Source organism: Solanum lycopersicum, chromosome 3 (assembly GCF_036512215.1).
Source record: "Solanum lycopersicum chromosome 3, SLM_r2.1".
In the NCBI taxonomy this organism is placed as follows: domain Eukaryota; kingdom Viridiplantae; phylum Streptophyta; class Magnoliopsida; order Solanales; family Solanaceae; genus Solanum; species Solanum lycopersicum.
This window is the reverse complement of record NC_090802.1, coordinates 30,661,142-30,676,116: the sequence shown is the minus strand read 5'-3', so window position 1 is coordinate 30,676,116 and position 14,975 is coordinate 30,661,142. Positions and strand designations below refer to the sequence as shown.

The following is a 14,975-nucleotide window of genomic DNA, read 5'->3' as shown; positions in this document are numbered from 1 at the left end:
TATACTTTTGGCAACACTTCTCAAGCATTGTATAGAATTAGTGTGGCCACAGGCCAAATTTGTTGTAGCACTAGAATCTTTTCATTCTTGTCCTTGATGATTTCACTTGAGACAGATCTCATTTTCCTTGCCTTCGCTAGCCTGTACAACTTCTTATCCCTATCCTCTAATTCACCATGCAAGCGTTCAAAAGCCACTGTCTTTACTGTTGTAACCACTAACTCAGTGGTGATAATCTAACCAGGAAACAAAGTTTACAGTCGGATTAAACAAAAATTTAAAGAGGACTGCAGTCAACTAAATTGAATGTTCACTACTATCAATAAAGAAGCATGGTATAATTTTCATGACACTTCTACAAACTAAGAGGTTAAGCCTTCAGCAGAACTTTGGCATAACCCTTCTTCCGGAATCAAGACCATGTCCATGCTCAAGTAAAGGGTATCATTTCTTCAAGTTTTAAAATCTATCTATTTCAAGCACTCAACCCATGATCTCATGGATCATCCACCATACCATAACACGGTGGCCCAATGCAACTTCTCATAAAATTGAATCAAAAGTCACTTTTTACATTAGGGATTATTTATCCTTTTACCCTTTAGAGTGTAGTTGTGCAAATTTAGTTGTCTATCTTCTCTCAAAATGCACTGTAAAATAAAATACAGCCCCCATGACATGTTTACTGACATTAATTATCCCACAAGTAAGCAAGACATTTGAGAGAATTAACATGAAAATATGAATTACAAGAATGACTACTCTTAAGTGCTTGATCAGGAATGCATCCTCCACTGAAGTAAGGATGAAGGCATTTGTGTGAAAATGTCATTGCCCTGTTCTGTACGCTCTCTTATAGGATGACTCTAAGTGCTTGATCAGGGACGAATCTTCCACTGAAGTATGAATGCAGGCCTTTGAGTGAAAATGGCATTGCACATATTTGAAATGAAGTACCTGTTCTGTAAGCTCTCTTATAGGATCTCCGTTTGTTATTTTTTATAAACAGAACACGCTAAACCCCGATCAGAAGTATGTGCCTTCTTTTCAACCCTTACCCGACCCACTGCCCCTCGTAAAATTCTGAATAATGTTAAAGAAATTCAGGGAATTGACATTCCAAAAAAGCATACAGAACCCAAAGTGATTGACATATAGCGCATATTTTCTGAAACATCAAAGCTGTTTGGTGTAAATGTCATTTACCAAGGTTTTACCAAAATCTTAAATACAATGAAACTTCAAATTATTTTACAACTTCAACAGCAGACATCATAAATAGTTCCCATTCCATGTTTCCAAACATAAGCAGTTTATTCACTTCCTCTCTTAGCATTAAGTACATAAAAGTAAAAAGAAGAAAATGTTTGACTTCCCTTTGTCAAGAAGCTCTAGGGTCCATTCCATGTTGCCAAACATAAACAAGTTCATCCCATCCTGTACTAGCCAATAGACCTTCAACGAGAACGCTCATATCAACTCCTACAGCAAACTCTGTGTGATGATCATACCTCCCAATAAGTGCATCTTCCACCATGTAATCCCACATGCAAACTGTCATGTCATATGAACAAGAAACCATTGCACTCGCTCTATGTGGTGAAAACCTCACTTTCCTCACTGCATATCCATGCCCATTAAGCACTGATATTGGCACTCTATAATTCCTAACATCCCAAACCTTGATTGACTTATCAACGGATGCAGTTGCAATGATACAATCGTCATACTTACTCCAATCACATGTGAGGATTTCAAACTCGTGTGCAGGCAGAATCATTGTAGAACCTTCACAAATCATGAATTATACGTGTTAAAATGATAAATCATTAATCTCCTAAAAAACTAATCAAAACTTAGTCAAACCAGTTGAAATGAATCATTTTTCTTAGGTATGATCAGCCAAATACATGTATCCAAAGCTAACCTGGTTCGCGGACATCCCAGATGCGAGTAGTACAATCCCCAGAAGCAGATGCAAAGATATCAGCATGTCTTGGATTCCAAGCAGCGGAATAGACACAATAAGCATGTTCCTTAAAAGTCCTTACACTGGCATTTCTATCAACAGTCCATAGCTTCACAGTATCATCCCAAGACGCTGACAAGAAGGAATCTTTTCTCACGGTATTATAGTCAACAGAGTGAACTTCCCGTGTATGTTCCTTAAAAGAACGAATAGGGTTATTGGTGGGAGGCAAAGAAAGGTCATAGAGTTTCACAGAACCATCGCCACTTCCAGCAATAACAAGTGAATCGTGAGCTTCCGACCAGCAAACGTCGTAAACTCCATCAGCTGTGTCAAAAGCCGCAAGTTCCGATACCGGTCCGTTTGGATTGAGCTGAAGAATGTGAACTCTCCCGTTACCAAGGATGCCGAAATTCTGCGCAGTGGCCACAGCTAGTTTGTTTTCGTAGAAGGGACTGAATTTTACGGAGTAACCGTTAAATGGAGTTTTAAATACCGGCATCTTAGGCGGTCGGCGGACGGCGGACAGCGGTCGGCGCTGATTTGATTGTTGCCGGTGATTTACTTTCCCGATGTAAAAGGGGTTTTCCCCCAAAATCGTCCTGTATTTGAGATATAAGGGTTGTTTGGAAAATCAATCGAATTGATGTATTAATAGGGATAGCTTAGTAATTATATGCTAAAAGGATTTGAAATATGTTAATTTCAATAGAAATTATTCTAACAATTTAAAATTTTGAGAAAAATCTATTATCTTTGCATTATTTAATATATTTTCTCGGTCTTAAAAAGAATAATCTCATTTTATTAGTCTGTTTCAAAAAGAATAATTTTTTTTTTTGTAACATTTTAATTTCAATTTTCCACCTGACATGTTTAAGATCATAAGATCAAAAAGCAATTTTATACGTTTGACCTAATTTTAGTTTAGTACCACAAGATTCAAAATTCTTCTTTATATTATTAAATCCTTTGTCAAGCCAAACCAGATCATTCTTTGTGAAACGGAGGAAATAGTGTATTTAAAAGCATATATGTGATCATGTAGATAAGTTATACTATCTGTGATGATGCAATATTGATAATATCCACGTGGGCATATATATACCTTTAAAATACATTATTTATAGTGCAAAAGAGTAAAAAGTCCTGCCCAAATTGAAATTGTTATAACAATTTTGATCAAAAATTAAATATATTCAGACATTTTTCCCTAATTATATTGATTTGTTTGTTCATCATAGTGGAATTACACTGTACATCAATTGTTAGAATATACAACTGTTTTAGATAAAGAAGAAATTTCATAAATAATATCTAAATATTTAAGATACATTGTATTTTGAAGATATATTAGTTAAAATAAATATATGTTCTTAACTAATATTATGAAAATATAATTGTTTGTTATTATTCAAATTAGTATATTTTAATTGAATCACACAAAAATTAAAAGTGTGAGATTTTTATGAACATCATGAATATACATATTTGACAAAAGATTAATATTGTAAATAAAATAAATTATTAGAATATGTAGGGATAACGCCCAAGTACCCCCTCAACCTATGCCCGAAATTTCAGAGACACACTTATACTATACTAAGGTTCTATTACCCCCTGAACTTATTTTATTAATAATATTTTACCCTTTTTCGACCTACGTGGCACTATCTTGTGGGTCCAACGATGGTTGATTTTTTTTTTCAAACTAGTGCCACGTAGGCTAAAAAGGGGTAGAAAATTACTTATAAAATAAGTTCAGGGGGGGTAATAGGACCTTAGTATAGTATAAGTGTGTCTCTGGGATTTCGGGCATAGATTGAGGGGGTACTTGTGCATTTTCCCGAATATGTAACAAAAAGATAATTTATCAAGTCTAACTTAAAATAAATGACTTGTAATGTTAAGTCTCAAGTCTATACTACTAAAATAAATAAACTTGAAAATATAAGATCAGTTATAAATTCAAAACAAAACATTTAACATGATATTTTATGTCAAATTATAATATAACATACATGATTTAAAATAAAAGGAAAACGTAAGTCTACAATTTTACTCAAAATGAATTTATACTTTAAAAAATGATTATATTTACCCTTCATCGTTCTTTTTTTATATAGTTATATTTAGAGAAAATGGCCAAATGACCTTCCAACCTATTATTGAATTTTCAATTATACACCTATTCTTCACAGGAGTCATATTACTCCCTCAACTACTTTAAAATGGAATAAATACCCTTTGTGCTGAGTTGATATAGAGAGTGTATGTCACTCTCTTTGAGAGAGTGAGTCGCCTATTTTTATTTTCTTAATTCTCGTTTTTTTTCCTAATTTTCTTTTTTCCTTCTCTTTCTTTCTTCTTATTAATTTATATAACCATACATTTTTCACTATTATCATTGATAAAACTTTTTCAATAGATGTTTGGTATAAAAATTATCAACAACTAATGCATTTTATGAATAAATAAATTTTCAATAGACTTATTTAGAACATATCAAACCAATTTAATTTATTTTTAAACACATACCCATTAATTAATTTTTTTTAAAGTCATTGACTCAAAAGTAACAAAACAAAAGTAAAATACTAGTATATTTTAAGAATATCTTCAAACTTATTAAAAGAAGTTAAAATAAATAATTTTCTTCTACATTTTCAAAGAAGGTTCTTACATGTTCTCCTAAAACTCATGAAAAATCAAAATCAAAAACTCAAATTTTAAATTAATTATGAAATTTTAGAAGGGAAAAGAATAGAAAATGGAGAGAGTTATTGGCTAAAATCATCTCTCAACTATGACTCAAATTTAATGTACATCCTTATATTATCTAAGTAAGCAAACAACATCATTATACTATACAAGAAAATAACAATCCTTCAGTCTATTTTTGTCAAGAAACTAATTGAACCAATAAAAATAATTTGGTCATGTTTTGCAATGATACCTAAAAAGAATGAAGTTATGGATAGGAAATGAATCTTTCATTTTGGGGATTTAAATTTTGCGTGTTGTCAGTTTATATTTTTTTTGCATCATCAAGTAAATTGACTTGCAACGATACATAAGTTTTGAAATATTTATACAGTAGGTTCTGATGATTACAAAGATTATGTAAAAATATTATTTTAAAAATATTACGTCCAACTATTTAGAATTTTTTTTAATAAAATATTTAGGGTGCATGCACTTTATATACAATGCAATCTGCATTTATACAATGTACATAAATGTTGGAAATTTAGACGCATGTTGTATGCGAAAATTTGAAGTTGGAGTAGTATTTGACCATATATATTTTTACAAGAATATTTAGAATATGAATATATTTTGTCTGAATATGATTTAAATCCTCAATTTCTAAAAAACAAAATCACTTAACTTGTCTACTGTAACCATGTGTACATATATTCATTCGACTTTACACATTTAATTTTTTGTTAGTGGAGTGAGTTTTTTTAAAAAAAATAGACAGAAGAATAAATCTTGCAACTTTTGGGATAGTTCAAGAATGTTTTTTTGTTCACTTATATAACACAAAGATTTACTTTAAGTTTAGGTCATACTTTGAGGATGATTTTTGCCAAAAACTCAAATGGGAAAGATAAAAGGTGATTTGAGTTTTCCTTTTTATAAATTTTTAGAGATATCAAAATTTATTGAGGTAAGAAATGGTGTTTATTATAGTTTGAAAAAATGATTGGGGAAGAAAGGAAGAGGATGAAGGAGTATTTTTTTTTTTAGTTAAATGGTGAAATACACGTGTCAAGTGTGTGTATTTAACCACAAGACACATGTCCGGTAAAGACATTTCAAGGAGGAAATAATCCACTTTAAAATAGCTCAGGAGGGTAATATAGAATCCCCCGTGAAATATAAGTGTGTAGTTAAAAATCCGGTATAGATTAGGAGGTCATTTGACCATTTTCTCTTATTTTTACCATCCAACTTAATAATGTAACCATTCATTTTTTTACCTCTTTACCTAATTTTTCTAGCCATACTCAAAGACAAATCACCATTGTAGCTCAAAAAGATAAGCTTTAACGAATTATTTTTAATTTCTAATTGTTTTTTTGCTTGTTTCTTTGATTTTTAAATGGGTCTTTTAATTTCTTCTCTCTAATTTTTGATTTTTTTAAAAAAATTAGGATTAGCCATGGAAGTGGTACAGTTGTATTTGAATAACATTTGTTATGAAAATGATGATACAAAAGTTGAATGAGGAAGTGTGATGTTTTCATTTCTTCCGCTGAAATTTTTTTAATCCATTAATAGTTTGGTGTAGAAGATTTTGATCTTTCTCATACCATGGATAAGAATGTGGAGTTCATCCCATATTTTTGGTCAACTTTTGTTATTCAATTGCTACAAGTAATTGTTAAAAATGAATAGTAATTGGAGTTGAAAATAAAAGATTTGGTGGTTGACAAATTGGTAAGATTTGCAATCATATTTTACTTTGCTATATTTACCTATGACATTACTGACATAGGCATGATTTTTACCCTTCTATAAACAAGGCATTCTTACTCTTTTGTAAATACACAAAGTTTGAGAGAAAAACCATTTTGAGAGCAAAGTGAGGTATTCCATAGACTGTACAGGAAAAATAGTCTTTGAAGAAAAATAGAGTGTCGGGGCGATATTTTAGTAAGGTGGAAACCAAAATAGTGTTGTTCCTTTTGAGTGTGTAGTAGTCACTTTGAGTATTGTATTCGTGACTACACAGTGTAAAACTCCTTACTATAGTGATATCAGTTGCTCCTCTTGGCCCGTGGTTTTTTCCTTATTTAGAAGGATTTTCACGTCAAATTCTTGGCATCGTTATTTTCTCATTTTATTTCATTACTTTTACCATATATATTTTTGTGCTTGTCCGCGTTTCCAAACAAACTAGTATCAGAACCAAGATTTTATCTGAGTATGCTCTGTGGTTGCAGCATAGTGTCAACTTCCACATCGAAAAATATTTACTTTGATTTGTGATAACTATATTTTTTGGGGAAAATAATGGAAGCCAACACGAGTAAAATGATTATTTTGAATGATGTTAATTATGCCATTTGGTGGGAGAAAATGAAAGATATGCTTTATGTTAACAATTTTTACAAACCAGTATTTACCACCGTAAAGCCTAATAATAAAACAGATGAAGAGTGGAATCTGTTGCACATACAGGTTTGAACCATATTTCTGGGGAAACACATGCTCGAACCCTATGAGAGCATCTTGAATGTTTGTATGCTAGGAATACTGGCAACAAAAAAATGTTCTAAATAAAGCAGATGTTGAGTTTAAATTATCATGATGGTTCTCCGATGACAGACCATCTGAATAATTTTCAGAAGATCATGAACCAATTATCTGCTACGAGCATCAAATTTGATGAAGAAATTCAAGCCTTGCTTCTACTTGATTTCCTACCGACTCTAAGGAAACATTTGGAACTTCATAGTCGAGTTCTGCTCTGGATAGTGTGATCTCTATGGATTCCGCCAAGAGTAATGTCTTGAACCAAGAGATGAGAAGAAAAACTCAAGATTCTTCTATGTCAGATGTCCTGATAACTGGACCCATGGGAAGAAACAAAACTTGTGGTTCTCAGTATAGAGAACAAAATAGGAGAAAATCTAGAGGCAAACTTAAGGATATTGAGTGCTACCATTGTGGCATTAAAAGTCACACAAAGAAGTTCTGCAGAAAGTTAGAAAGGGAGAACAAAAACAAAGAGGAAACTAAAGAAGATGATAATGAAAATAGCCTAGCCACCGTCACCGCCAAAGATCTTATTGTCGTTCTTGATGCAGACATGATAAATATTGCTTGTGATGAGTCAAGCTGGGTTGTGGAAACTGGTGTCGCATCTCATGTGACATCAAGGAAGGATTTTTCCTCTTCCTAGACTCCTGGTGATTTTGGAACCTTGAGTATGGGTAATGAGATTGTTTCTAGGGTGGTTGGTATTGTACAATTTGCTTGGAAACTAGTGTTAGAACTAAACTAGTTTTGAACAATATGAAATATGCTTCTAATGTTCGTATGCACCTAATTTATATTGGTGTTTTAGATGATGAAGGACATATTAGTACCAACGGTGATGGAAAATGAAAGATCATTAAGGGTTCCTTGGTTGTGGCTCATGGTAACAAACGTCGTGGTCTATACTGGACTACGACCTCTGCTTGTGTTGATATGGTAAATGCGGCTGAGAGTGATAACTCTTCAACGTTATGGAACAAGAGGCTTAGCCACATCAGCGAGAAAAAACTTAATATTCTAATCAAGAAGAAATTTTTGTCAAATTTCAAAAGTGCTAAATTAGAAAAGTGTGAGCACTTCTTGGCTGATAAACAGTATAGAGTTTCCTTTAAGTTCAACCCTCCTTCGAGAAAGACAGAGTTGTTTGGGTTGGTGCACTCTAATTTATGTGGTCCAATAAAGACAAAGACATTGGGTGATGCGATCTACTTTGTCACTTTCATTGATGATTGCTCGAGAAAACTTTGGGTCTATGTCTTGAAGACTAAATACCGACGTTAGCTGTCTTCAAGCAGTTTCAGGCTTCAGTTGAAAGAAAAACTAGAAAGAAACTGAAATGTATTCGTACTGATAATGGTGGTGAATATTGTGGACCATTTGACGAATACTGCAAGCATCAAGGTATTAGACACCAGAAGGCTCCTCCTAAGACTCCTCAGCTTAATGGTTTGGCTGAAAGGATGAACAGGACCATGAAGTGTTTGCTTTCTGAAGCAAAGTTGCCAAACTCATTTTGTGGTGGGGCTTTATTGACCACTACACATGTTATTAATCTATCTCCTGTTGTTGCTTTGCAAAGTGATGTACCAAATAGTGTTTGGTATGGAAAAGATGTTTCCTATGACCATTTGAGAGTATTTGGTTGCAAAGTTTTTGTACATGTGCCGAAAGATGAGAGGTCAAAGTTAAATGCCAAGAAAAGGCAATGCATCTTCATTGGATATGGTCTTGATGAATTTGGCTACATTATTTTCATGGAGAATCAAACAATTAAAGATATTGACAAAGCGGAGAAGGTAGAATCTTCAAGTTTTGATGGTATAGTTCATCATGATGGCGTTCCTCACACAAGCTTGTGCATGATGTTGTTGGTCTTGATGAATTTGGCTACAAGATATATGATCCAATTCAAAAGAAACTTATGAGAAGCCATGATATTATTTTCATGGAGAATCAAACAATTAAAGATATTGACAAAGCGGAGAAGGTAGAATCTTCAAGTTTTGATGGTATAGTTCATCATGATGGCGTTCCTCACACAAGCTTGTGCATGATGTTGTTGGGCTTGATAATCATGGTGACGCCCAGAATCATGCATCAAATCAACATGTTGATGTTGGTAATAACAATGATATTGTTATTGATAATTCTATTGCTCATGAAGTTGTGGACTAATCACATATTTCGCTTCGGAGGTACATAAGACAACGGTTTTCTTCCTCCTGTTATTCACCCAATGAGTATGTGCTACTCACTAACGGGGGAGAACCTGAATGTTATAAGGAGGCCATGGAAGATGAGCACAAGTATCAATGAATTGAAGTCATGCAAGATGAGATGAAGTCTCTGCATGAGAACCACACTTATGAGTTGGTAAAATTACCTAAGGACATGAGAGCTTTGAAAAACAAGTGGTGTTGAAAGTTAAAGTTGAAGAACACAATTTGAAGCCAAAGTACAAAGCTATATTGGTTGTTAAGGGATTTGGTCAAAGAAAGGGTATTAACTTTGACGAAATATTTTCTCCTGTTGTGAAAATGTCATCGATTCGCACAGTTCTAGGTTTGGCTGCTAGTCTTAATTTAGAGATTGAGCAAATGGATGTGAAGATGACTTTCCTTCACAGTGACCTAGAAGAAGAGATTTATATGGAACAACCTGAGGGCTTCAAAGTTGAAGGTAAAGAAAATTTTGTTTCAAGAGTCTATATGGCCTAAAACAAGCTCCTAGACAGTGGTACAAGAAGTTTGAATCTACTATAGGGGAGCAAGGCTATAAGAAAACTTCATCAGATAATTGTGTATTTGTACAAAAATTTTCTGACCATGACTTTATCATCCTTTTATTGTATGTGGATGACATGTTGATTGTAGGCAATAATACTTCCAAGATTGATGAGTTAAAGAAAGAGTTGTGTAAGTCTTTTACTATAAAAGACTTGGGTCATGCCAAACAAATTTTGGGCATGAGAATTACTCGTCTCAGAGATGAAAGGAAGATTTAATTGTCCCAGAAGAAGTACATTGAACGTGTACTTGAACGCTTCAATATGAAGAATGCTAAGCCTGTTAGCACACCTCTTGCTTGTCATATGAAGTTGATCAAGAAGATGTGTCCTACATCTAGGGAGTAAAGAGAAAACATGGCCAAATTTTCATATTCCTCCATCATCGGAAGTCTAATGCATGCAATGGTATGCAGTAGACCTGATATTGCTCAAGCAGTTGGTATTGTCAGAAGATTTCTCAAAAATCCAAAAAAAGAGCATTGGAAAGCTGTGAAGTGGATAATCAGGTTTCTTAGAGGAAGCTCAGATGAATGCTTGTGTTTTGGAGCATCAAATCCAATCTTGAAAGGCTATAGAAATTCTACTATGACAGGTAACCTTGATAAGAGAAAATTCACTACTGGATATTTATTTACTTTTAAAGGGCTAGCTATTCCAGAGTGCAATAATAGACTTGAGTAAGAACTCCATGTACCATGCAAGAACAAAACACATCTACGTCATATAATTGGATTCGTGAGGAAGTGGAGAGTGAATCATTTCACGTCAAAAAGATTCACACAAGTAAAAATCCCACAGATATGCTGAATAAGACGATATCAAAAGACAAGTTCGAGTTATGCCAAGAACATGTGTGTATGAGCTCTCTCTAAAGAAAAATGAAGATACTTCCTTCCAGTGAATGGGACTGGAGGGGGAGATTTGTGGAGTCCATCCCATATTTTTGGTCAACTTTTGCTATTCAATTGCTACAAGTAATTGTTAAACAGGAACAGTAATTGGAGTTGAAATAAAAGATTTGGTGGTTGACAAATTGGTAAGTTTTACAACCATTTTTGACTTTGCGATATTTACCTATGTCATTAGTGACATAGGCATGTTTTTGTCCTTCTATAAATAAAGCATTCTTACTCATTTGTAGAACACACCAAGTTAGAGAGAAAAATCATTTTGAGAGCAAAGTGAGGTATTCCATAGACTGTACAAGAAAAATAATCTGTGAGAAAAATAGAATGTGAACGATATTTTAGTAAGGTGGAAACCAAAAGAGTGTTGTTTCTTTAGAGTGTGTAGTAGTCACGTTGAGTACTGTATTCTTGACAACACAGTGTAAAATTCCTTGTTGTAGTGATATCAGTTGCTCCTCTTGGCCCGTGGTTTTTTCCTTATTTAGAAGAGGTTCAACATAAGATTTTTGGTGTTGTTATTTTTCCATTTTATTTCATTACTTTTACCATATATATTTTTGTGCTTGTCCGCGTTTTTCCAACAAAGAAAAGTGTAAACATATTCATTGGAGGGATGGTATGGTTAATCAACAATCTAAGTTCATCATTGCAAGGTATAGATAATGAAGGGCACAAATGAACTATTAGTTGTCCCGATAACTAAGAAAGTTATTGACGGAAAGAATTAATTTGGATTTATTGAACCCAACTTAGGGATGGACACAAAGTAATTTTTATACTTATGAATAATGCTCTTTTGAGTTAGTTCAAAGCTCAAACAAAACAAATACAATACCAATATATATATATATATATATATATATATACCAATATATATATATATATACATATTGATAAATTTTGTTCATAAATTTTTCTTGATAGATGTTCTTAATTATTTTTACCGATAAAGGAGGAAGGGAGAGGGGGGGGGGGGAGGTTGAAAAATATACCTGCAGTTGAAGAGGAACTCGATGGAAGAAGATGAAGTTGAGAAATAGCGCCTTTTTTTTGGTCTATTTTAGTAAAAATTTAGGTATTTTAAGGTAAAAAATATAGAGACAAAAATATAAAAGTTAAAAATTTGGGACTATTGAGAAAACAACTTTAACCTAATTAATATTGTTTATTTATTTGTCGCTTCCACCTAACATTTAAGACTTGAAGCAATTCTGCCCAATTGACTAATTAGTTTGTCCTTTTTTAATAGAACTCTCCCTATCGAATACACAATCCTAAGTCTCTTCAATTTTGTAAAATAACAATCGGTGTTTGTTGTGTGATTATTAAAGATCAACTTGACATTTGATTCAAACCATTCCCCCCATTTTCTGTTTATACAACACGTTTACTCTAATTATTCTTTGATAAATTCATTCTCCAATCCTTGTGGATTTGATTCCGACGACTCAAAAGTTAGGTTTATTTTGCATGTGGATTAATTGTGTTGCTAATGTCATATATCACCCTTCTATATGAGTATGATCCTCCATATTATAACATAATGTTTCTTTTTCAAATATGTTACAACATGACTACTAATACAACTAAAAATGAATCTGAGTTTTTAGCCTTGTTTTCAGATTCTCACCACTCATGAATTGTTTGTACTTTTACTTGTATGAGTGAACCATGACATCGAGTCGTTGCACTTGAATAATACTTGCATACTCTTGTAGCAAAATCTCATGTTAGATCCATATTATCTAGGTATGGAGGATAACACAAATATCTGATATTTCATATTGAGTCAGTATGTACTTCATCATTAATAGGTGATTTGCTTTCCATATCCCCCAAAGAAAGAAAGAGATGTTGAATAAAATTTCTCAAACCAATATCGTGTTCTTAAACTATATATTGTGAGAGAACGTGATTTATTCCTCAATAATTTTTCAAGCACTACTCACTAGTTTCTCAAAATTTGTCAACCACCACCACGAATGATCTCAAAATAATAATTTTGCCTACACTATGCTTGACATAATGATTGTTGAATCTTTTCATAATTTCATCCTTCATCATCCGTTAACTCTTCTACCTCTTCTATTGGTGAAACGGATCCAACTTGGTCTAGTTGTCAAATCATGTACTCAATGATCCACTTTTTGGTTTCAATAGCCTTTCTATTTTCCAGCATCATCTTTCATATTTTCACTGCACCAAGGTTGGAATAAGTTTTTATTGCATTTGTTTCACATGATAATTTTCAAGTTCTAAATCTTCACCAGAACTTAGGATACATAACTTTTAAGCTATCAAACATAACCCAAGTCCTAAAGCATCTTCTTTTTTTGGTAAATGGATATTTGCCCCATATGACCAGTGTCTTCTTTTATCTTCTTCCTCAACGTTTCAGAAAAAAAAAACTGTGAATACCTTAGACAATATATTTTAGCACACATTTGTGAGGCACTATTATATTACATATAGAAAATAGATTGAAATAGCACACTGTAAATTGAAATTACTTTCATACCATAAGATAAGATCCTTCCTTTCAAGAATGTAATTTGACTGCATCATTTTTAAGTATTTCAGGTGTAATATAACTTCCTTTTTTTTTTTTTTGGGGGAGGGGGGGGGGGGGGAGAGTTGGATAGTCTAAATATAGTCCTCTAAGCATCCTAGTACATTTCTCAACTTGTTGGATCAAATCCAGTGCCACATTTTGATGCATGCAGAAAACACACGTCTTTATTAACATTTTTGCCTAATTGGCACTTCATAATCCTGCAAAGTAGTCAGATCATCTGCATAAAAAAGTTTGTACACCACTTTGGCATGTCAAAACCTATGCGCAACCCCTTGTCAAAAAAAAACATTGAGTGATCTTGTTAGTACCCTGCAGATAAAATGAAGAAAGCTGGAGACAGGGGATCCCCTAGATTCATCACAAATAGAGTGAAAGAAACCTTGTGCTTGGCCATTGATTAGTATTGGATACCAACTATCAACAGTATCTCTTCCACCACCTGTTTGAACTTTTCAAATAGGTTCCAACTATCTTCAATTCTTGCTCAATATACATGCATAATTTTCAAGCATTGTGTTGGAAGGTGAGGAGTACACAAATAATGTGGAATATTGTTTGTGGAACTTGATTTTTTTTTACTAGGAAACTCATTTTCTTCATTTTAAAAAAACAACATTTCTCCTACTTTCAGTAAGAGTCATTTTCCTCAACATTAGATGAGACAATATATTGAGATAAACTCTACTCATACCATGTCAATTGCAGCTATTCTAGTTGACAAACGAAGGAATCATTTACATGTAATCCATCTACAACCTTCATATTTTAGGAGTTACATAGAGAGTTTGAAGAAGAGATGAGCTTGTTACATGGAGCTTGCCTAGTGAGCATTTTACCACAAAGTGCATACTACAGAATGCTCACCTGAACGGTAGAGGTTGTGTGTTTCCCAGAGATTTCCAAAAAAAAAAGAAGCAATTACACTGCTAAACTACTCTTTAATATCTCACTATAATACAAGTACAGCCAAAAAAAGCTATAGACAGAATCGGGAACTCTTTACATCATCATCAGTTTTCAAGACTCGAGTCTCTTATCAGCTGATACAACTTTTTGGTGAATGGTATCTACAGTTTGTTTCTCAAGTTTCTTCCACAAATACAAAGCTCTTCTAATTATGTTATCTGCGGAAAATCCTTCCGCATAAGCACTAATAGCTGTTAAGAGGCTAGTAAATTTCTCCCCACCATCCTGCATAAAAAATCTCAGCTTTCAGATTGTAGCAAACATCTAAGCATCAGCACCAGTTTTATTTTTTTACAAGTTCCTGGACTGATTTTCTAATGCTTGTTGCCAACTGTATAAATTCAAGCTTCAATATAATATACTCACTCATAGGAAAAGCTATCAATGGACATATAGCCAATCTCGGAAAATAGAAGTAGCCCTCACAAGGTTCAGGCATCAGTCTAATCAAAACTCCCACAACATACACTAAGGAAGACAAGGTGCTTTTCAATGTAT

General features: G+C 33.4%; 2 protein-coding genes across 3 annotated transcripts in view; both read right to left on the bottom strand.

Annotated features, from left to right (window-relative positions):
• Positions 1 to 1,183: 1,183 nt before the first annotated feature.
• LOC543864 (peroxisomal targeting signal type 2 receptor) lies at positions 1,184 to 2,592 on the bottom strand. Its single transcript, NM_001247370.2, has 2 exons — positions 1,928 to 2,592; positions 1,184 to 1,788 (listed from the first exon to the last, which is right to left on the bottom strand). Exons 1-2 carry the CDS (start codon positions 2,469 to 2,471, stop codon positions 1,382 to 1,384), a joined length of 951 nt encoding a protein of 316 aa, NP_001234299.2. The 5' UTR covers positions 2,472 to 2,592; the 3' UTR covers positions 1,184 to 1,381.
• An 11,633-nt stretch (positions 2,593 to 14,225) lies between these two features.
• The window catches only part of LOC101265105 (uncharacterized), a 39,432-nt gene continuing 38,682 nt past the window's right edge, over positions 14,226 to 14,975 (bottom strand). For both annotated transcript variants that reach the window (XM_004234764.4, XM_010319599.3), the window contains one exon: positions 14,226 to 14,702. In XM_004234764.4, coding sequence (XP_004234812.1) covers positions 14,529 to 14,702 — 174 coding nt within the window. In that variant the 3' untranslated portion in view covers positions 14,226 to 14,528. The remainder of the gene's footprint in view (positions 14,703 to 14,975) is intronic.

Bases quoted from the DNA above. Each gene is read 5' to 3' on its own strand.
- LOC543864 (NM_001247370.2), bottom strand. From the start codon at position 2,471: ATGCCGGTATTTAAAACTCCATTTAACGGTTACTCCGTAAAATTCAGT. The intron at 1,789-1,927 runs GTTAGCTTTGGA...TGATTTGTGAAG, and splicing joins CTGGGATGTCCGCGAACCAG to GTTCTACAATGATTCTGCCT.